Source organism: Geotrypetes seraphini, chromosome 7, assembly GCF_902459505.1.
Source record: "Geotrypetes seraphini chromosome 7, aGeoSer1.1, whole genome shotgun sequence".
Classification (NCBI taxonomy): domain Eukaryota; kingdom Metazoa; phylum Chordata; class Amphibia; order Gymnophiona; family Dermophiidae; genus Geotrypetes; species Geotrypetes seraphini.
The window spans coordinates 43,629,878-43,652,177 of NC_047090.1; the positions used below are offsets into that span (position 1 = coordinate 43,629,878).

Here is a 22,300-nt window from a genome sequence, read left to right on the forward strand (position 1 = left end):
TCCACATAAAAAATAAGTTATCCACATAAAAGCCTTTAAGGACCTAGTCCGCTAGGGATACAGGGCCCAACACGGTCCACGTTTCGACAGGGGTCCCTGGGGGTCCTATAAAGGTGAATATGTGGGAAACAATTGTGTGGTGAGCCGGAAATGAGACACTGCTTGCATTTGCAATAGAAAGGGGTCAATTCCTTTTGTTTTTTATAAAATCATCTAGCAACCTTTTTTTTTTTTTTTTAAATCTTTCATCAAGTGTACAAAAATCATAAGAACAACACTTAATAAATCACTTGAAAATCTTATCACCATACTCTATAACGAATAAGAGTCCCTCCCCCCTCCCTCCAACCCTGTTACTAATTCTATCACATAACCCCCTCCAATACAAGCCCACCCCCACTCTACCTTAAATGGTGTATCTTCCATAGAAAAATGACATCTAATCATGGCAAAACAATGTTAATGGCTCCCATATTTTAATAAAGTTTTTTTATAATTTCCATTTTGTACCGCTAATGATCTTTCCATTTTATACAGGTGACATAACGAGCTCCACCTAAAATTAAAATTAAGTCTGCTATGGTCTTTCCAATTATTAGTAATATGTTGGATGGCAACTCCCGTCATAATCAATAAAAGTTTATTGTTACACGACGATATCTGACTCTTTTTCCTCATAGACATGCCAAATATCAAATAAGATAACGTTACATGATTTTCCAGTAAACAATTGATTTGATCCCAGATTGATTTCCAAAAGGCCAAGATATAGGGACAATAAAACAAAAGATGATCCAAAAGTCCCTACCTCAAGATTACAATGCCAGCATCTATTAGACAAAGAACTATTCAACTTTTGTAATCTAACTGGGATCCAAAAAGCTCTATGCAAAAGAAAAAACCATGTTTGTCTCAGATGCTGACCCCGTACATCTTATTCTCCAAGACCAAATTTGTGGCCATTGAGATGCTGAAATCTGATGCTTAATCTCAATGCTTCAAATATCCCTAAGACCATTTTTAGGTTGGTTTTTTTTTTAACCAAATCATTAATAGTTTTATACAACTGCATGGCCTGGTGACCCAGAAAGTCCGCCTGAAAGCATAAAAATTCCAGACTGTATTGAGAAATAAGACTTTTCCATTCAGGGAACCCTGCCTGAATGGCCTGCTTGAATTGCAACCAACAAAAACCTTGTGACTTATTAAGCCCGAATTTATGTTGCAATTGTATAAAATCAAGCAGCTTTCCATTTGAAACAACATCACTTAAAGTTCGTATTCCTGCTTCCAGACGATCTTAAATCCGCCAATTTGAATCCTGGAGTTTAGCCATATGGATTGATTTATTGATTTGTTAATAGGATTAGCTGTTAAGTTACTGACAAGTCTCTGTCTTCCAAGTATCCATTAAAATTCTATTTTCTTTATACAATCTGGACATCTTGATACTGAGAACATGATGAGGATGTAAAGGAAACAGGAGTCGCCATTCCAAATATAACCAATCAGGAGTGTACTCAATGAGCCTGATGGTACCTATAAAAGTTTGGAAAATTTACCCCTCCCTCCTTAATTGGCCTTGTAAAGATACTAAAGCGATTCTGGGAGTTTTACCAAGCCAAATAAATTTAATAATTATCGAATTCAATTTTTTATAAAAAGACCCTTGAAAAAACACTGGTATCATACCCATTTGATTACAAACCACAGGCAATATCATTATTTTAACAGTTTGAACTCTCCCCCATCAAGACAATGTAATGGATTCCAATGTTCTCATAATTCTGTAACCTTTTTTAATAAAAGCTTTTCATTTTCTTTTACCGTATCATCCACTGTATTTTTGATCCATATTCCTAAATATTTTAATCCATCTTCCTTCCAAACAAAAGAAAATGAATCAAACATAGTTTTAATACAATGTACATTAAGTGGAAGAATTTCAGATTTAAGAACATAAGAAGTTGCCTCCGCTGAGGCAGACCAGAGGTCCATCTCGCCCAGCGGTCCGCTCCCGCGGCGGCCCATCAGGCCCTTTTGCCTGAGCAGTGGTCCCTGACTAGCTTTATAACCTATCTCTACTCCTATTCCTGTAATTTACCTCTACTCCTATCCCTTTAACCCATCTCTACACTTATCTATACCCCTCAATCCCTTTGTCCTCTAGGAACCTATCCAAGCCTTCCTTGAAGCCCTGTACAGTGCTCCTATCTACCACAGCCTCTGGAAGCACATTCCATGTATCCACCACCCTCTGGGTGAAAAAGAATTTCCTAGCGTTTGTTTTAAACCTGTCCCCTTTCAATTTCTCCGAGTGCCCCCTTGTACTTGTGGTCCCCTTTAGTTTGAAAAATCTGTCCCTGTCTACTTTCTCTATGCCTTTCAGGATCTTGAAGGTTTCTATCATGTCTCCCCTAAGTCTCCGCTTTTCCAGGGAGAACAGTCCTAACTGTTTCAATCTGTCAGTATATGAGAGATTCTCCATACCCTTTATCAGCTTAGTTGCTCTTCTCTGGACTCCCTCAAGTACCGCCATGTCCTTTTTGAGGTACGGCGACCAGTACTGGACACAGTATTCCAGATGTGGCCGCACCATTGCACGATATAGTGGCAGGATGACTTCCTTCGACCTGGTGGTGATACCCTTTTTAATGATACCCAACATTTTGTTTGCTTTCTTCGAGGCTGCGGCGCACTGCGCTGACGCCTTCAGTGTTGTGTCAACCATCACTCCCAGGTCTCTTTTAAGGTTACTTACCCCAAGTAGTGATCCCCCCATTTTGTAGCTGAACATCGGGTTTTTCTTCCCCACATGCAAGACCTTGCATTTCCCTATGTTGAAGCTCATTTGCCACTTTTTGGCCCACTCTTCCAGTGTCGTTAGATCCTTTTGGAGATCTTCGCAGTCTTCCATGGTTTTAACCCTGCTGTATAGTTTGGTGTCATCCGCAAATTTAATGACCTCACATTTTGTTCCCACCTCTAGGTCATTTATGTAGACATTGAACAGGAGCGGTCCCAGCACTGACCCCTGCGGAATCCCACTCGTGACCCATTTCCAGTCTGAGTAGTGCCCCTTTATTCCAACCCTCTGCTTCCTGTCCGCCAGCCAGTTTTTGATCCATCAGTGGACCTCCCCTTGCACCCCGTGGTTCCATATCTTCTTAAGCAGTCTTTCGTGTGGTACCTTGTCAAAGGCTTTTTGGAAGTCAAGGTAAATGATGTCTATAGATTCCCCTTTATCTACCTGGCTGTTTACCCCCTCAAAGAAGTACAATAAGTTTGTAAGGCATGACCTACCCTTACAGAAACCATGCTGACTCGACTCTAGCTGCCCATTGTTTTCAATGAGTTCACAGATGCTGTCCTTAACCAGCGTTTCCATCATCTTTCCTGGGACCGAGGTCAAGCTCACCGGCCTGTAGTTTCCTGGGTCACTCCTTGAACCCTTCTTGAAGATGGGCGTGACATTCGCTATTTTCCAGTCCTCCGGGATCTCTCCAGTTTTTAGGGATAGGTTGAATATTTGTCGAAGTGGCTCTGCTATTTCGTTCCTTAGTTCCTTGAGTACCCTTGGGTGAATGCCGTCCGGACCTGGCGATTTGTCGCTCTTTAGCCTGTCTATCTGCCTGAATACATCCTCTTGGCTTACCTCTAATCTGACCAGCTTAACATCTCGGTCTCCATTTACAATCTCCTCAGGTTCCGGAATGTTGGTTGTGTCTTCCCTCGTAAAGACTGACGTGAAGAACTCATTTAACTTGTCCGCTATCTCTTTTTTATCTTTTACCACTCCCTTTCTGTCTCCATCATCTAAGGGTCCCACTTCCTCCCTAGCCGGTTGTTTCCCCTTAATGTACCTGAAGAATGATTTGAAGTTTTTTGCTTCTCCCGCCAGTCTCTCTTCGTATTCTCTTTTGGCTTTTCTAACCACTCGGTGGCACTCCCTTTGGTGGTGTTTGTGCTCCTTATGGTTTTCCTTTGTTCGGTCTTTTTTCCATATTTTGAACGATGATTTCTTGTCACTTATCGCCTTCTTCACTGCATTTGTTATCCACACTGGGTTTTTAGTTCTATTCTTTTTGCACCCTTTCCTGAACTTGGGGACGCACAGGTTTTGTGCTTCGTGCACAGTGTCCTTGAGTAGGTTCCAGGCTTTTTCTACGGACTCCATCTTCCTTGTATTGCCGTTGAGTTTCTTTCCCACCATCTTCCTCATGGCATCATAATTCCCTTTTTTGAAGTTGAGTGCCATCGTTGTGGTTCTTTTCACCTTTATTGATCCAATTTCAAGCCTGCACTGGATCATGTTGTGATCGCTGTTTCCTAGTGGGGCTAATACCGCCACCTCCTTTGCGGGTCCCCCTAGTCCGTTGAAAATTAGGTCAAGAGTAGCGTTTCCCCGTGTTGGTTCTGTGACAAGCTGTTCCATGAAACAGTCCCTCGTGACCTCCAGGAATTTGGTCTCCCTCATGCAGTTTGAGTGCCCAATATTCCAGTCTATCCCAGGGTAGTTGAAGTCCCCCATCACCACCACTCTTCCACTTTTGCATACCTGCCTCAGTTCCGCCTCCAGGTCCTGGTCGATTTCTTCCGGTTGTCCAGGTGGGCGGTAGTACAGACCCAATTTTATGTCTGCTCCAGTTCCTCCCGGTAGCTTAACCCATAGTGATTCCAAGCCATCCGCCCTTACTGTTGTTACCATCCTGGTTGAGGGTATGGAATCTTTTATGTATAGCGCTATTCCTCCACCCTTTTTGTGTGTTCTGTCTCTCCTGTATAGTTTATACCCTGTTATGGCCACATCCCATTTATTGTCATCAGTCCACCATGTTTCTGTGATTCCAATTATGTCTGTGTCCTTCTTGCTGGCTATGACCTCCAGCTCTCCCATTTTGGCCCTTAGGCTCCTGGCATTAGTGTATAGGCAATGTAAGTCCCGGTTGTTTGCCCTCCCTGTTGGTTTTCCTTGTGTTTTGGCACTCCTGCAGGCCCCCTCATGGGTTGCCAGTCCCCGAGCCTCATCTCGGTCATCCTCCTCCTGCGGTGTGTCTGTGTCGTCCTCAACCTGTTTCCCCGTTTTTGATTGCCGCTCTGGCTCCTGATGTTCTCCATTGATCCTGCTTGCTAGTTTCATTTGTGCCCTGGGCCCCTGCGTTGCGTCCTTAGGTCCTTTTTCAATAATCTCCCACTCAGTCCCGAGCTCTCTTTCACAATGTCTTTGCCCCTCTGGCTCCTGTTGTTCTTTGTTGATCCCGCTTGCTGGTTCCATTTGTGCCCTGGGCCCCTGCAATGCGTCCATATGTCCTTTCTCCAAAAAGTCCCACTCAGTCCTGAGCCCTCTTATACAATGTCCCTGCTCAGTATCCTTACTTGATACTGTTGTCCGACGTGTCGAGGTCAGATCGACTATCGGCTTTCCCCCTCTCCTCAGTTTAAAGCCAAGTCTATGACGCTTTGGACGTTGCGTGCCAGCATCCTCGTCCCAGCCGTGCTCAGGTGCAGACCGTCTCTCCTGTAGAGCTTGCTCTTCCCCAAGAAGGTTGTCCAGTTCCTAACAAAGTGGAAACCTTCCTCTTCGCACCATCTCCTCAGCCAACCGTTCATTGCTTGTAGTTCGCTCTGCCTCCTTGTGTCCGCTCTCGGTACTGGCAGGATCTCTGAGAAGGCTATCTTCCTTGTCCTCAGTTTCAGTTTCCTCCCCAGGGTCCTGAACTGGTCAGTTAGTGTAGTCCTGTTGAAGTTCCTTCTGCTGATGTCGTTGGTTCCAATGTGGACTACTACTGCTGTCTCCTCCGTCTCGGCTCCCTCCAGGATCCTCCCAATTTTGTCGATGATGTCCTTCGTTCTTGCCCCCGGGAGACATGTCACTAGTCGGTCCTCTCTCCCTCCGGCTATGTGACTGTCCACTCCTCCAATTAATTTTATATCCTGAGAATTTTCCAAACATTTCAATCAATTCTAACAGACAAGGAATGGTTAAGGCTGGATTTCTCAAATAAAGTAAAATGTCATCTGCATAAGCAGAGATTTTATATTCCCACTCCTTACGAGGAATACCCTATATCCCCCTTGCCTGTTTAATAGCTAACAACAAGGGTTCCAAAACAATATCAAAAAGCAAAGGAGATAGTGGACAACCCTGTCTAACTCCTCTATGCAAATGAAAATGATCTGATAAATTATTATTAATATATAATCTTGCCATAGGGAAGCTATGCAAAGTTTGAATCATTTGAATAAATCCTGAACCTATACCAAACTACTCCAATGCCTGATACATGAATGACCATTCCACTCTATCAAATGCCTTTTCCACATCTAAAGATATGGCAAAAGCCGGTTCATTCAAATTCTTAGTTAAATTTAGTGTGTGAAAAGCCAATCTAGTATTACTAGAAGAATGTCTATTCGCAATGAATCCAGTTTGGTATACATCAGTTATGAAAGGGAGAGTCTTAGCCAACCTCAAGGCCAATGTTTTGGCTAATAATTTTCCAACCACATTAATTAAAGATATCGGCCTGTAATCTGAGACCAAAGTGGGATCTTTATTTGGCTTTGGTAAAACAATAGTCAAAGATTCTGCCATAGTACCTGTAATACAACACTTATTTAGTTGAAACTGATATAAATTTAATAAATGAGGTAATAGAGAAATTTGAAATGTTTTATAGAATTCCACTGTAAAACCATCCCCACCTGGAGCAGATCCAACTCTAAGAGACTTCAACGCTGTTTCTAATTCTTTTAATGATAAAGGTTCTTCTAAACTTCTTTTAATGTGATCAGGAAGTTTTGGACCCTCAAGAAGATTTAAGAATTCCAAACCTTTATCATCCGAAGATTCAGAAGAATACAACTCTTTATAATAAAGCAAAAATTGGTTTAAAATATTATTAATTTGAGTATGAGTAATTCCTTTTTCATCTTTTATCGCTATTATTTTTGTTCTTCTCCTCTTTGCTTTAAGATAATTTGCAAGTAAACTTCCTACCTTATTTTCATTACCATAATACAAGGTTTGCTGGGAAAACAAATATTTCCAAGCCAATCTTTAAGAAATCTCATTATATTTACCCTTTGCCTTTAATAGAACCTGCAAAGTCTCTGGAAGCTATTTATCAACCAATTTGGATTCCAACAATTTAATTTCTTTTTCCAGATCTGTATATTGTTTAACAAGTTGTTTTTTAATATAAGCAGCATATGAAGTGATATTATCCCTTATAGTAGCTTTAAAAGCATCCCATAAAATTTCTGAAGTAATATCTGCCGAAGTGTTTATTTGGAAAAACTCAGATATTTTCAATTTAATCTCTTCAAGAAAAGCTGAATCCGAAACCAATGCATTATCAAATCTCCATATAGATCTAGTGTTATCGTTTTTATCTATTGTAAGTTTAATCCACACCTCTCTATGATCAGACAAAATAATTGGATCAATGGAAACTTGTGTCACTTGTTGCACCAATGAATTTGAAACCGAAATATAATCAATTCTTGAAAAAGACTTATGAACCGGTGAGCAAAATGTAAATTCCTGATCATTAAAATGAAGTATACACCATATATCTTTTAAATTACAAGATTGTACCAAATTATCTAACCCTAATGATTTTAAATTTTTTCTATGCTTTTTATCAAAAAAAGGATCCATAATAGCATTAAAATCTCCAGCTACTACTAAATTAGCAGCAGCCAGTGGGAGTATTAATTTTTGTAAGTTCTTGAAAAAATCATTTTGATTCGAATTAGGGGCATATATATTAAATAAAGTCAAGGTATTATTTCCCATGCTCATTTCCACAATAATCCATCTTCCTAAAGGGTCAAAATCTATCATTTTAAACGAAGCTGAGCATTTACTATTTACTAAATAGCTACTCCAGCTTTTTTCCCCACAGCAGGTGTGAAAAAACAGTGCTTTACCCAATTACCTTCGAGTTTTTTGGATTCTGTTGGAGACAGAAGCGTCTCTTGAAGATAATATAAATCAGCCTGTTGCCTTTTCAAAAAAGTCAACATTTTTTTCCTTTTTACTGGGTGATTAAGGCCATTAACATTGAGAGAAAAATTTTTACCTCCATTAATTAAAATAACCATAACAAACTCTTCCAATTCTTATAGAAAAAATTAGATAATATGAAATGAAGAAACGCCATTTTCCCAAGTATTACCATCTGAAAAATACATCCATCCCAATCAACAAATTCCCAAATACCCCCTCCCATCCCACCCTAAATAACGACAATGAAAACTTGGAACTGCACATAAAAGATCAAGCAAAACAATGTACTGTATGAAAATAATCCAGCAAAAATTAACATAAATAATATAATCATTAAATCATACCTTCCAGAAAAAAGTAATCTAAAACATCTTTCAAATCTGCTTCTAGAAACAAATGTTTGGGGGACTACAATGGAAAACATGTCATGACGTCTGGTACCTACCACTTTTAAAGAAGGGACTACCAGTAGTCCGTCCTCATGGTGGCCAATCCAGGGCACCAGTACCTGGCAAAAACTGAAGGAGTAGCAATATTCCATGCTGATGATCCAGGGCAAGCAGTGGCTTCACCATTGTCTCTCTCAATAACAGGAAATTGTCCTCCAGGAAATTGTCCAAGCCTTTCTTAAAACCAGCTACTCTATCCACTCTTACCATAACCTCTGGAGCTTAACTATTCTCTGAGTGAAAAAATATTTCTTCCTATTAGTTTTAAAAAGTATTTCCCTATAACTTCCCTATAACTACAGAGGTTAAAGGAATTATGATGGTTATATAATCAGCTTAACTATATAGTTGAATTCCTAGATTTGCCAATCTTGTCCCCAAAGATATATTGAACAACAATGGTGAAAGAGAGGATTTCTGTGGAACACTAAAGGAGCTGACCCAAGTACCCATAGAGTATATACACATACATTTGAAGCAAGTATAAATTTGTTCTCTACTGAGGGTCATTATACGAGTGAGTCTGTTTTATAGAGATACCTATGTTGCTTTTATTTAATTTTTAAAAAAAACACCCCGCGCTTATACACACATCAAAATACTTTGTGTGGGTCAAAATAAGAAAAGCAACAATACACATAAACCCATTATACATTTTCTTGGACATTCCACATAGATACCTGTTATAAAACGAAGCCCATAGTGAATATGATAGGGTATATAGAGGTGATTATATCAGAATGAGTTGAAGAATCATTGCAACACTTGGGCAGATCTTACTTTGCTTGCTACCTTGCTGCCTATGTCTGCAAAGAGGAGGGAACATCAATTTAAAACAAAAACCAATATTTGCTACAATTTTTAGCACATTTAAAGCAAAAAAGCCTTGGTACATCCTGGTGTTGCTTTTCACATTGAAGGAAAAGGCATTGGGGATCCAAAATAAATAATTCACTACTTATCTATCCTTGTCTTCGCCATATTCCCCCTCCCCCTAAAACATATCATTAATACAAATGGTCCATCTAATTTTGGAAGAGTTTTAATCCCAGTAAGAGATTTTAAAAAATCCATTGATGTTTGAGGTTTTGTTATTGTAACTTTGAAAACGTGAACAAATTGTTTCTTGGCCTGAATTATCTGTATAATAATTTTAATTATTTGAACTTGAATTGTTTAGAGAGGGCTTGTCCAAGTTCAGCACTCAAGACTGCAAATGGGCCAGGTTTTAAAAATATCCTTAATGAATATGCATGAGAAAGATTTGTATGCGCACTACATCCATTGTATGCAGATCCCTCTCATGCATATTCATTAGGGATGTCCTGAAAATCTGGTCTGCTTGCAGACTTTGAGGACTGACCTTGGACAGGCCTGGGTTAGAGACATTACTGTGCCACCATTCTTCAGCTTATACCTGTTTTTATTTGCAGAACTTCAAATGTTCTTTAACATCTAGTTTCTTCCTTTCCAATTTTTCTTTTATTGATATATACATTGCCTTATCTTATTGGGGAAAGGAAATTCAACAAGTTCTAATAAACTATAAAGAAAAATGGAGAGACCCAATGATCCACAGTGAAAACAATCCATCAATAAAAACAAAAACTGTGGATACAGATGTTCTGGAGATAATTTATTAAACACTGACATATTCAATAATAAACATGAATATTCAATAATAAACTATAAACCATATCTTGTTGGTACAGAAGAGATGTAATGCTTGCAAAAAAATATTGCAGAAGGGCAGTGGCATAGTAAGGGGGGGGCAGGGGGTACTCTGCCCCAGACGCCATCTTGGTGGAGGTGCTCCCGCGCGTGGGCCTTTACAGTCCCCTCACCGTACCTTTAGCTCTTCACCGACAGCAGCTCCAGCCTGCTGCTCATACTGGCATCTGCTATCCCTCTGATATCACTTACAGGTCCCACGCCTAGGAAGTGACGTCAGAGGGAGAGCCGCCACTAACGCAGGTAGCAAGTTGGTGATGCTGCTTGCGCTGGGGAAATTAGAGTTACGGAGAAAGGGAAGGGGTATGCGCGCATGGCAAGGGAGGGGCACCACCGCCTGGGTGCTTCTTAGTCTCGCTACGTCACACCATTGCAGAAGGGGAACATAAGAACATAAGAAGTTGCCTCCACTGGGTCAGACCGAGGTCCATCTCGCCCAGCGGTCCGCTCCCGCGGCGGCCCATCAGGTCTGTGACCTGTGAAGTGGTCTCTGACCACCTCTACAACCTACCTCAAGCTCTATCTGTACCCCTCTATCCCCTTATCCTCCAGGAACCTATCCAAACCCTTCTTGAATCCCTGTACAGAGTTCTGGCCTATCACTTCCTCCGGAAGCGCGTTCCATGTGTCTACCACCCTCTGTGTAAAAAAGAATTTTCTAGCATTTGTTCTAAACCTATCCCCTTTCAATTTCTCCGAGTGACCCCTAGTGCTTGTGGCTCCTCTCAGTTTGAAGAATCTGTCCTTATTTACTCTCTCTATGCCCTTAAGGATTTTGAAGGTTTCTATCATGTCCCCTCTAAGTCTCCTCTTCTCCAGGGAGAACATCCCCAGCATTTTTAACCTGTCAGCGTATAGAAAATTTTCCATACCTTTTATCAGCTTAGTCGCCCTCCTCTGCACTCCCTCGAGTACCGCCATGTCCTTCTTGAGGTACGGCGACCAGTATTGAACACAGTACTCCAGGTGCGGGCGCACCATTGCGCGATACAGCGGCATGATGACTTCCTTCGTCCGGGTCGTGATACCCTTTTTGATGATGCCCAGCATTCTGTTTGCTTTCTTTGAGGCTGTCGCACATTGCACCGATGGTTTCAGTGATGAGTCGACCATCACCCCCAGGTCCCTTTCCAGGTTACTCACCCCTAGCAGTGTTCCCCCCATTTTGTAGTTGAACATCGGGTTCTTTTTTCCTACATGCATGACCTTGCATTTCTCTACGTTAAAACTCATTTGCCACTTTTTTGCCCAGTCTTCCAGTCTCGTTGGGTCCCTTTGTAGGTCTTCGCAGTCTTCCGTGTTTCTAACCCTGCTGCAGAGTTTGGTGTCATCAGCAAATTTGATAACCTCACATTTTGTCCCCGTCTCCAGATCGTTAATAAATATATTGAATAGTAGAGGTCCCAGCACCGACCCCTGCGGAACTCCGCTCGTGACCCATTGCCAATCTGAGTATTGGCCCTTGACTCCAACCCTCTGTTTCCTGCCCGCTAGCCAGTGTTTGATCTATTGGTAGATATCCCCTTGCACCCCGTGGTTCCACAGTTTTTTAAGTAGCCGTTCGTGAGGTACCTTGTCGAAGGCTTTTTGGAAGTCAAGGTAAATGATGTCTATGGATTCACCCTTATCCATCTGACTGTTTATTCCCTCAAAGAAGTACAGCAAGTTCGTGAGGCACGACCTACCCTTGCAGAAGCCATGCTGGCTCGCCTTCAGTTGTCCACTGTTTTCTATGTGTTCGCAGATTGTGTCCTTTACCATTGTTTCCATCATCTTTCCAGGAACCGAGGTCAAGCTCACAGGCCTGTAGTTTCCCGGGTCACCCCTTGATCCCTTCTTAAAGATGGGCGTGACATTTGCTATTTTCCAGTCCTCTGGGATCTCCCCAGTTTTTAGGGAGAGGTTACATATTTGGCGAAGTGTCTCTGCTATTTCGTTTTTCAGTTCTTTTAGTACCCTTGGGTGGATGCCGTCCGGGCCTGGTGATTTGTCGCTCTTTAGTCTGTCTATCTGTCTGTGGACATCCTCTATGCTTACCTCTAGTTGTACCAGCCTTTCGTTGTGTTCTCCGTTTATAATCACCTCGGGTTCTGGGATATTGGATGTGTCCTCTCTGGTGAAGACCGACGAGAAGAATTTGTTTAACCTTTCAGCTATCTCTTTTTCCTCCTTTATCGCTCCTTTCCTGTCTCCGTCGTCCAGTGGTCCCACTTCCTCTCTGGCTGGTTGTTTCCCTTTCACATACCTGAAGAAGGGTTTGAAGTTTCTTGCTTCTCCTGCTAGTCTTTCCTCATATTCTCTCTTTGCCTTCCTGACCTCTCTATGACATTCTTTCTGTTGATTTTTTTTTACTCCAAACAATTAATATTTTTTAATGAGGGAAAATTGTATTGCCAAGAAACAAGTTTTACAAGACCTGCAAAATACAGGTTTTTTTTAAAAGAGATAGAACTATATGGAGGGTTATTAAGGGTAGTAACTCTTTTTACTAAAATAAGTCTGTTCCCAAATGTGATTTCTATATTTTATCAAAGGGAATTTTTTTATTACCTGATTTTTTTTTTTTAAGATCAGACCTCTTTGTGTTTAAAAAAAAAAAAAAGTCTGAACTTCTGCAAATGGTTACTTTTTTTATGAAGCTGAAGCCACTTCCTTCTTTCTGCATAGAGATATCTACTTTGCTTTTCTTATACACTCCCTAGAAGCTATTCTTTTGTGGGGGTTTTGAAATAATGTAATGGAAAATTTTTTTATATCATGGTTTCCCAGTAATGTTTATTTTATTGCATTTTTATGATCCTATGATATATCATTATGAAATTTTTTATATTTGTGATGGTGCACTTTCTCCTTTTTACATATGTTTCAATGATATTTTAAATAGCATGTTTTTTTATATGAATTCCTTTGTGTTTTTAATTATTTGTTTGTCTTCTTTTTCCTCTTTTTGGCATTTGACATTTTCTCTTTATATCTTTTTAATTTGTTTGTTTGGGATATTTATATTATCTGTGTTATTATTATGTATTTATGATTGATTAATATATGTCTATCTACTTTGCTTTTCTGAACTAGAGATCCAAGGGGAGAACGAACCCCTTTTCCCTTTAGCAACTCAGCTGAAGTCCTGAGGAGGAGCCCTGCTCTTTATTCAAGAATAATCAACTAGGGGCTGATTCTGGAAGTGTTGCTTACCACAGCAGGTGCCTACAAAACAGGTGCCTGCCGCTTGTCAAGCACCAACAGATGCGGCTTCCAGAATTGTAGCTACCACACACCCTAGGCACCGGCAATGTAGGTCAGGGTTTTAAAGCCCTACATTTTCAGAGCCTAGGTGCGTCAGAATCACACTTAGTGACACCTAATTCTGGTGCTACTCCTAACCATGCCTACTTCTACGTTAGGTGTCACCATGCTCCAGGGACATAGACACTGGTCACAGAAGACGCCTGGTGCCGCCTATTTTTTATGTTCATTGTTTTGTAATCAGCTTTTAATGGCACATTCAATTATCACGCCACTTAAAGCCAATTGAAAACAACTTTAGGCGGCCCTTACAGAATTTCCTCTGTAGTGTTTGTACACCTTTGTTCTAGTGAGATTTTCCCTCATGCTTCTCGAATGAAAAGTCTGGGGAACTGGTCCCAGCTGTTTCACCTGCTACAATAACTCCCTCTCTCTTTTCTTTTTATTTTAGGTTACTTTGAACATAGGTCCAGACCAGGACCTTGCCATCCTGCATGAAGTACGCCAGGGTAACATGAAGACACGAAAAATACAAGGGGAATTGAAAAAACTCAAGGCAAAAATCTATGGTTTGGAGAATGACCTACGGATTGGCTGATATGAATCTTCAATGACATTATGTCCATAGATGTGTAGAGATGGACATATCTTGTGAAAAGAGACAAGTTTCAATTAATTAGTTTTTGAATACTGAGGAATCATTTGCAGTAATGAAAAGCAAGAAGCAAAGATAAGGTCACAATAAGAAAGTAATGTTTAACACCCATTCAAAATACATTTTTTCTTTTAGAGTAATACGTCTTCCCCCTTTTTTTTTTTCTTTTTTTTTTTCTTTTTTTTTTAATAATGCTTCTATTTCTCTTCTTGAAAGATCTTGACTATTCACTGAGTCCTTTACCAATGCTGTTTCACCAGTCTTGGTGACAAACAATGCATTAAAGTTCAAATTTAGCTTTTCTTACAAAGTTGAACAATATATAAAACTATAGAGAAGATAGTCCAAGCTCATCAGCTAGCAGAGTAATAAGGGGAAGGTTTCAGAGGCTACCTCCTCAGTATATCATTTGTGCCTAAGCTGTATATGAGTACCATTCTTCCACAAGGTCTGTGTTCATCCACTTGTGATTTTCTACCAAGCCACCGATCTGGAAATATTTTGAACTAGTTTCCTTTTCTGGTTGCAGCTAAAATGAAAAGTAGATTGTTGCTGGCCCTGATTTGGTATCATTTTTAGTTTAAGATGGGTTTTTTAAAAAAATTATTATTACTGTGCATTACCCCTGCAACTGCCTCAGACACCAAATAAATAAACGGACCTCAATGTTTTCTTCTTAAGCTGCTGGACCAGCATAAAATAATATTTTTGATAATTGCTAAGAGAAGCTTGTTTTCCAAGATGGTGTTAAAACTTTGTTCACCCTTTCATCTTCCATTATTATATATGTATGTACTTCCAGCTTCAGGATGAGAGATCAGGTTTTGTAAAGTCAAAGTTTGTGCTTTGTAAAAGGCTTATTTCCTTTAGTTTCTGTCAACCTACATGTACACAACAATGACACACTATTCTATTTCACATCTCTGAAAATGCTTCCTTTTTCAAGTAAACTGGTGATTATTTTAAAGCAACAATGCTAGTAAAGATTATTAATCTGATTGGCAATTAAGATAGATGTTTTCATTCATTTTTTTAAATCTCACACATGTGGAGTTTTTCAGTATCTTCTTTTTAGCCCCTGTCTTCACAGCAGATCTACATAAATTGGGAGCATGCTGGTATTCTGCTTACCAGAAACCACACAATTGTCATTTCACACTGATATGTGAAAATGAGTATAAGTTGAACAAGATTCAAGAAAAATGTAAAAGACCACGACGGCATGCCTAAAGAAATGAAAAGCCAGAAAAGCTTGATTTGTGCAGTATAGCTAAGGGATCCTTTTATCAAGCCACGCTAGCGGTTTAACACGTGTAATAACGCACGCTAAACCACCGGCCGCGCTAACCACTACCGCCTCCCTTGAGCAGGTGGTACTTTTTAGGCCAGCGCGGGGGTTAACCCGTGAGGAAACGTCTCGCGCGTTAACCCCGCTAGCACGGCTTGATAAAAGGAGCCCTAAGACTGCTGATTCAAAGTTTATGTACACATTTCCACAGTGTTTGATCTCTACAGGCAGTTTGTTTCACAGATCTCATTTTGTCTTGTTAGACAAAAAGTATGAAAACTACCATGTACTCCACACAAAAAATGAACAGTAAATAATGCAATTATTTCATATCAATTGTAGTTGCTATTTTGGTTCCAACAAGAACTAATATTTTTGTGACTTGATTGGCCTTGATTAAAAATGACATTTTTCATATGTGATTGTTTGTTTATTTATTTTAAAAGAAACCGGAATGTATTGAGAGAGGGAAAATATAGAACTTGTGCTAAATTTGAGTAGAATGTAAGCTGCCTTTTGTCAATTTACTTGTAGTTTTAATTAATTTAAAATCACTGCGCAAGGGTTGGCCACAGGATGGCAGAGTGTCTCATTGGTCTTGCAATAATGCTGTTCTAGTCAAATATGGATCAGATAACAGAAAGCAGTTTAAAATGTAAAACAATATTCTCTACCTCCATCAACAATTAATATTCAACATGCAAATAAATAAGTTCTCAGAGTATAAGCAAGTATAATATTCTCGTACGTGGGCGATGTCATCCATGGAACCTGGTGCAAACAGTTTACTAGTACGTACTGTCACTTTAAATTTATTGCACTGTCTGTACTGTGTACGTACTTTTGCTTTCCCGCCTGACACCGGCTCATGGGACCTACAGTTCTTAGGTTTCCACAGAGCTGAGAAGCTGTGTTTTCAGAGTTCTCAGCGTGTCAGACCTTTACCTTTTTGGGTACCTTCCCTTTATTTATTTTTTCTTCAGTTTTTGTCATTGTTGTTTACTTATAAAGCCTTCCTTTTTAGTCAAATTTTTTTCCCCCTTTTTTTGTTTCTTTTTGGGCCTTTTGGTCCCCTGAAGCCCTTTTCTATTCAGGAAGCATCGAGCTATTTTCGGATTGAGTTTCACTTGAGTTCCCCAGGCCATTGAACCCTTTGACTTCACGTCAGCAGTTTTCCCCTTGCTGTTTAAAGTTTCTTTATTTTTGATATACCGTTTAAAATACAGGTATCTGAATGGTTTACAATAATATATAATAAAAGTTAAAAAAGAATAAAAAATTATCTAAGCTAAAAAAAAAGGGGAGACATTTATGCATGAGTCACTTCTAAAAAAAGCGTTTTGGTTACCTTAAGATTTCTGTAAAGAATAATCAAATTTCAAAGGGAATAGTATTTACAAGGTAAAGGCATCTTTAAAACAGCTTCAAGAGGTACTCTCAGTGCAACAGGACCATTTCAGGTGTTAACCCTCAGAACTGGTGTGTTCAGTGTCTTTGTCCTTAGAATCAGGACATTTCTTGCACCCTCAGCTCTCATATGCAGAAGAGGTCACTCAAGGCCCAGAAATGTCACCAGAAATACGCTTTCTGATGACTTTAGCGAAAATGGGAGTGCCTGCCCCACAGGAAGTGCAGAAACAGGGTAAATGAAGGCGGAAACAGGGTAAATGAAGTGCCGGAAATGCGCATACAGACACACACACAATAAAAAAGGCTGAAATACACTCAAGACCCTTGAATCCCCATTTTCTTGTTTCGTACAAGTCCTCCGCATATATGTAATTAGGAACATGCCACCCCGTTTTCTGCATACATTCACAATCGTGAAAAATATACTTTTCAGATGTTTTAAGTTTACCGATAGGGGTCATAAAACATAAGTGCATGTCATCACCGCGTAGGGGTTCACAGCATAGCTTACACATCCTGCCCTTACATTTATGTTTTCTCGTTCACATAGGACTCGCATTTCTGACATAGTAATTTAGATAAACACGCCACTTCATTTTTTCTGTGCCAGCTGCATATGTCTATCTAAACAGTCTTTAGAGCGACAATACCTCTTGCTTTTAGGACATCTCTGCTGTACACTGGCATTGTTCAAACACGTTTGTGTCAAACAAAGACTTCTCCATAATGTACAGAAGTGGTCGTGACTATAAGGCTTCTGGCAAAAAGTACAGAAGTTATGCTCCCCGTAGAATTTTTTTTTTTTTTTTTTTACATCAGTTATGCCGTAGAAATGGTCATCATGTAGCAACAGAGAAAACAGTTTTAGGATACACGGGCTGATCTGTTTTAAAGCAAAACCACGAGTTTGTATAAAACACAACTCTTATATTTATCTTTAAATGTTGTTTGATGGCTGCTACATCATCGACCATGATTTTTTTATGTACCGCCCACTCCAAATCTTTATGTAGCTTTTCAGCACCTGTTAACAGCTCAGCATCTGTTAATTTTACCGGCGACATAAGTGCTGTAAGACTACTGGCAAAACACCGGTTATTGCCTGTGTTATTCGAATCTATTAAGTACATCCTTTTTTCTGCAAAATCTGGCTAAACGGTATAGATTTTAACACCCTACGGGCCCCACCACCCTTGTTTCTAATTACAAGTGCAACAACAGACCTGTATTTCTTTGTGACTTTGAAAGAGTTTAGCAAGCTGGTCTAAGAAATCATCAGCATCTAGCAATTCGGGCTTTAATTTACCAGAAAACACGGAATTGTGAAAAAACAATGCATGTATATGCACTTGTACGTAGTCACTGGGCGAAACTCTGTTGCTAACATCGTCCAGGATATGTTAAATGCCCTGGTATATGTCATTTTGAGCCTCATGTAATGAAGTTATCCTGTCTAAATTAATGAAATGAAAATCCCCTGAATAAAGTACACCATGAAACTTGTCCAGTTTACGATCTCATCTGTTCACAAACTGTCAGAATTATCAACTTCATAACATTCTCCATCTTCTGTGCTGTCTGGCTCTGAGAAGTTTTCGCTGTGTGTCTTTTTCCTGTTAGACTTTTCTGTCGGCTTCATAGTATCTGCTTGCGACTTTCTTACATTTTCTTGATCTATAATTTACAAAACAGCATCACCATTAATACTCCCCCCCCCCCTTTGGGGATTTGACTGCCTAACATTGTCTTGATTAACCATTGTAAAAGTAATGACATTTTCTTTTTACACTAGTTTCCTTACAAAAACCAGAATGCTTACTATTTCGTTTATTTTTCGGTTTGGGCTCTGGTTCACCGTCTAAGAAACTTTCACTATGTGATCTTTTCCTGTTAGACTTTTCTGTCGTGTTCACGGTATCTGCTTGCGACTTTCTAACATTTTCCCGATCTACAATTTATAACATAGCATAACCGTTAAGCACAGTCAGAACCCTGAAGAAAATGTGTATTAACATTCAGAACCAGATCAACCATTATAAAAGTATAGAAATTTTTCTTTTAACATTAGTCTCCTTACAAAACCAGGATATCTACTATTTTGTTTATCTTTTGGCTTCCGGTAAGGACCAGTTGTTGGTTTGAACTTGTTGATGTGTTGGTTCTCCAGCCGTTTCTTGGTCTAATCATAACGTAAAAAGAATGTTTTGTAGTAGCTGTTTTTTAAAAAACAACAACATAGCGTGCCAGATAAATCAACTGCTACTTACTTTTTAACAATCTCTGTTGTCTTTTTTTCTGGTAAGAGATAGTTTATTTCTACCATCAGATTCCTACTCCTGTTTTTAAATGCAATGATAGATTCAGAGACAGAAAAAAATGATATCCCCTTTTCTAATCATCATGTTAGCGGTTGATGTATCCGGGGTCCAGTGTAACATCCACAAAAACCAGAACGCTTGCTGGTATTGTCACGGTGTATTTTTATACACTTACAACTCTCTACAGAAGTTATCCATTCACAAAGGCTTTATTGTATGTCTATGGATCCTGCTACAGATACATATCGTTTGTCATGTTTAGTCATTTTAGATATCAAAAGGCCCCTACGTGCCTAGAGCCTAATTCCTTATAACCTGTCACATCTTCTATTGTTTTAGTTTGGGTTGTTAATTCACGTAGCTAGCAATTCCTAAAACACACCACACATTTGCAATTTAAAAAAATCTTTATTTTACATCAATAAATGTTTTAGCTGAACGTTACATGTTTAAACTTTTATACAAACAAAACAAGCAGTTACAAACTGTATTTCCCTCAATCCCAAGAATAAAAACATGTTTTAAAAAGCATTTCTTTTGAAGAATGATTTATAATCGGTGTCACGGATTAAATCATTTACAATCTCTACATATTCACCATCTCTCATGAAATTGACCGATCTATTGAGTAATCGTGGCCCGTTTATAGAGGTCTTAAATATCTCTGATTAAATCAGTGATTATATTAATGCTTTCATTTCAAAGCATCAGTATTTTCATTTTGTAGCCTACAAAAGTGATTACATTTACCACATGTTCCATGCACAGCATGTCACAAGTTTTTCTGAGTTTCTGTTGTATATCCTTTTGCACCCACATCAAGCAATCATGGTGTTTGTGCCCCCCAGCTCATATTAAGCAGGCTCCACAGGCTTCATCCTTCACGCCTTGCAGACATTTATTTATAATGCAGTATACAGCTACCTTTATAACTGATTTTAAGTTATGGTGGTGGTTTGGAAAGTCTTATGCCAGTCCACTAACCACAATCACAAGCATCTTCAGGTCTTAATTTTAGTTTACGTTCAATCACCGCTGGTTCTCTTTGAAACGAGCAGAAAAAAACACAAACAGGATAGATTTATCATAAGTATGTACACCTTGTCCACAGGTTTCTGTGATTGTAAAGATCCGAAAACCATACATAAATAAATTTTCCTTTTTAAAACACACTTAACACATTCAGCTTCATAAACCCCTCAACACTGACCCCTGGCAATGAAAGTGTGTGTGTCTCGCTCTCTCTCTCAGATCCTGGCTTTTCCAACATGTATGTCGCTTCAGCTTCTTCTGCTGTGGGGAGGGGAGGAATATTGGGACAACAGCCAGGAGCAGCAGGAGGTGCCTTACAAAAAAGGACAGCCTAAGAGGCGGAGCCTTAATTTTTGGGATATTGAAAGGAGTGTGCTTTTCTGCATTTTTACTTTTGCCTTTTTGCTGTTGGTGTGGGACTGTATTGCTGGTTGTGTGTAGGGATAGTAGTGGGGAGAATCCACTGAAGATCCTCGGGTTGGGATTGTGGGGCCAATTTTTGGCAAATTAAAGTATAGTGGATTCAGCTACTCCCCTCCCCCACCAGCTGCTTGTTAAGTTGGCTGGGGCAAGCCTGTTACAAGCCAGGCCTAGGCAGCATAGTCTCCAAGTGTTTGAGCAAAATTATGAAAGACTCTGATAAAGCTGAAAAGTTTTGGTAGCCTTATTTTTGGCCCTTCTTGGACTGTGGGACTGATAGGGCAGTGCTACTACGAACTATTTGATAACTTACCTGCTTGTACTGGCAAGGAAGGTGTGGGCTATGTTTTAGAAGCCCGGATTTTCTGTTTATTTGAATTCAAAGACTAAACTGTAGCAGGTGCTACTTGGGAAAATAAAGTTGGACTCAAGTTTATTGAAAAGCTTTATTGTTCCTGACCTTTTGCTTTATTTTACTCTTAAGACCAGCAGGACCTTCAACTTCTTTTGAAGGCACGTCGATTTCGGTGTTTGTTGAGCACTGGTCGGTGGCCATTTGCAAAACCCGGCACCGGCAGGCTCACAATCCGAAGTATTATCCTCTGGTAGTTCATAGCCTGCACCTTCATTTTCTGTGTCCGAATCATATAGCTTTTGGGTGTCTGGAAACTCTTCAATTTCAGAATCTGTTCATTCGTGCGTATGCTCCCCAGTAACTGCTGTCGCATCAATCGGTTTTTCAGCCAGTGGGTAACGCTCTTTCTCTGCATTATAGTCTTTAAGAAAGTTCGAGACCTCTTGGTAGACCTTTTTTTCAGTTATCTGTGTATTAAAGGAGTCCATGCTTTCTTTGGCTGATTTGTACAGTTTTTCTGTCATCTGGTAACCCTCTTTTTCTACATCACGGTCTTTAAGAAAGTAACTCAAGCTACATGCCTTCGTGGCAGTCATTTTGTTTGACGGTTTGAGAACTTTTATTTCTGATGTTAACAGCTATTTGTTAAAGAGCTAAGGCATACGTCACTATGACAACACCAGGGTGCCGGGACATGTTCAGACAGGGTTTTTTTTTTGTTTTTTTTCCATGTTTAAACATCCCTGGCTTTATCAGGCCCCACTCCCCACCCCCCCTTTTCCATTTCACGAAACAAACTTTGTTCTCATCCCCTCCTTTTACGTTTAGAACCTTTTAGATACGGTATATTCTGTCCTGTAGTGGCTTGACTTTTAGTAATTCTTCAGGATAAAAATAATCTTGTAAAGCTTCACTATCATGATCCTGTGTGTTGTTCTCTGACCCCTGTTTAAAACATCTTTTATTATAAATATCTCATCCATCCATGTTTGCTCGTAACCTTTCTCAAATTTTCTTTTAACTTTTGACAGCCTCAGATGGTCTCCTTTCTTTAAGAGATCCTTGATGGGGTCACGTTTAATGTTACTGTCGTACACTGTTTTCCAAATCTGTAAAGAGTTTGAGGGTATCACATCTACAGGCCTCGCCTGTATCGTTCTGTGAAAACTATAATTATAGCTGTTGCACTATAGCCTGCAGCATGTCTTGATAAGTAAAGGGGTTGTAAGATGTCAAATAGTGCCATATTTTGGATTTTAAAGTCCTGTTAAATCTTTCCACTACAGCTGCTTTAACATCATTATGGGTCACAATATGGCGAATAAATTCTTCAGAGACTTATTTAAAAATTCTTTACCCTTGTCTGTTTGAAGTTTTTCAAG

General features: G+C 39.6%; 1 protein-coding gene across 2 annotated transcripts in view; it reads left to right on the plus strand.

Moving 5' to 3' along the window:
* The window catches only part of CCDC77 (coiled-coil domain containing 77), a 159,223-nt gene extending 143,423 nt beyond the window's left edge, over positions 1-15,800 (plus strand). For both annotated transcript variants that reach the window (XM_033952793.1, XM_033952794.1), the window contains exon 12: positions 13,892-15,800. In XM_033952793.1, coding sequence (XP_033808684.1) covers positions 13,892-14,038 — 147 coding nt within the window. In that variant the 3' untranslated portion in view covers positions 14,039-15,800. The remainder of the gene's footprint in view (positions 1-13,891) is intronic.
* The last annotated feature ends 6,500 nt before the right edge of the window (positions 15,801-22,300 follow it).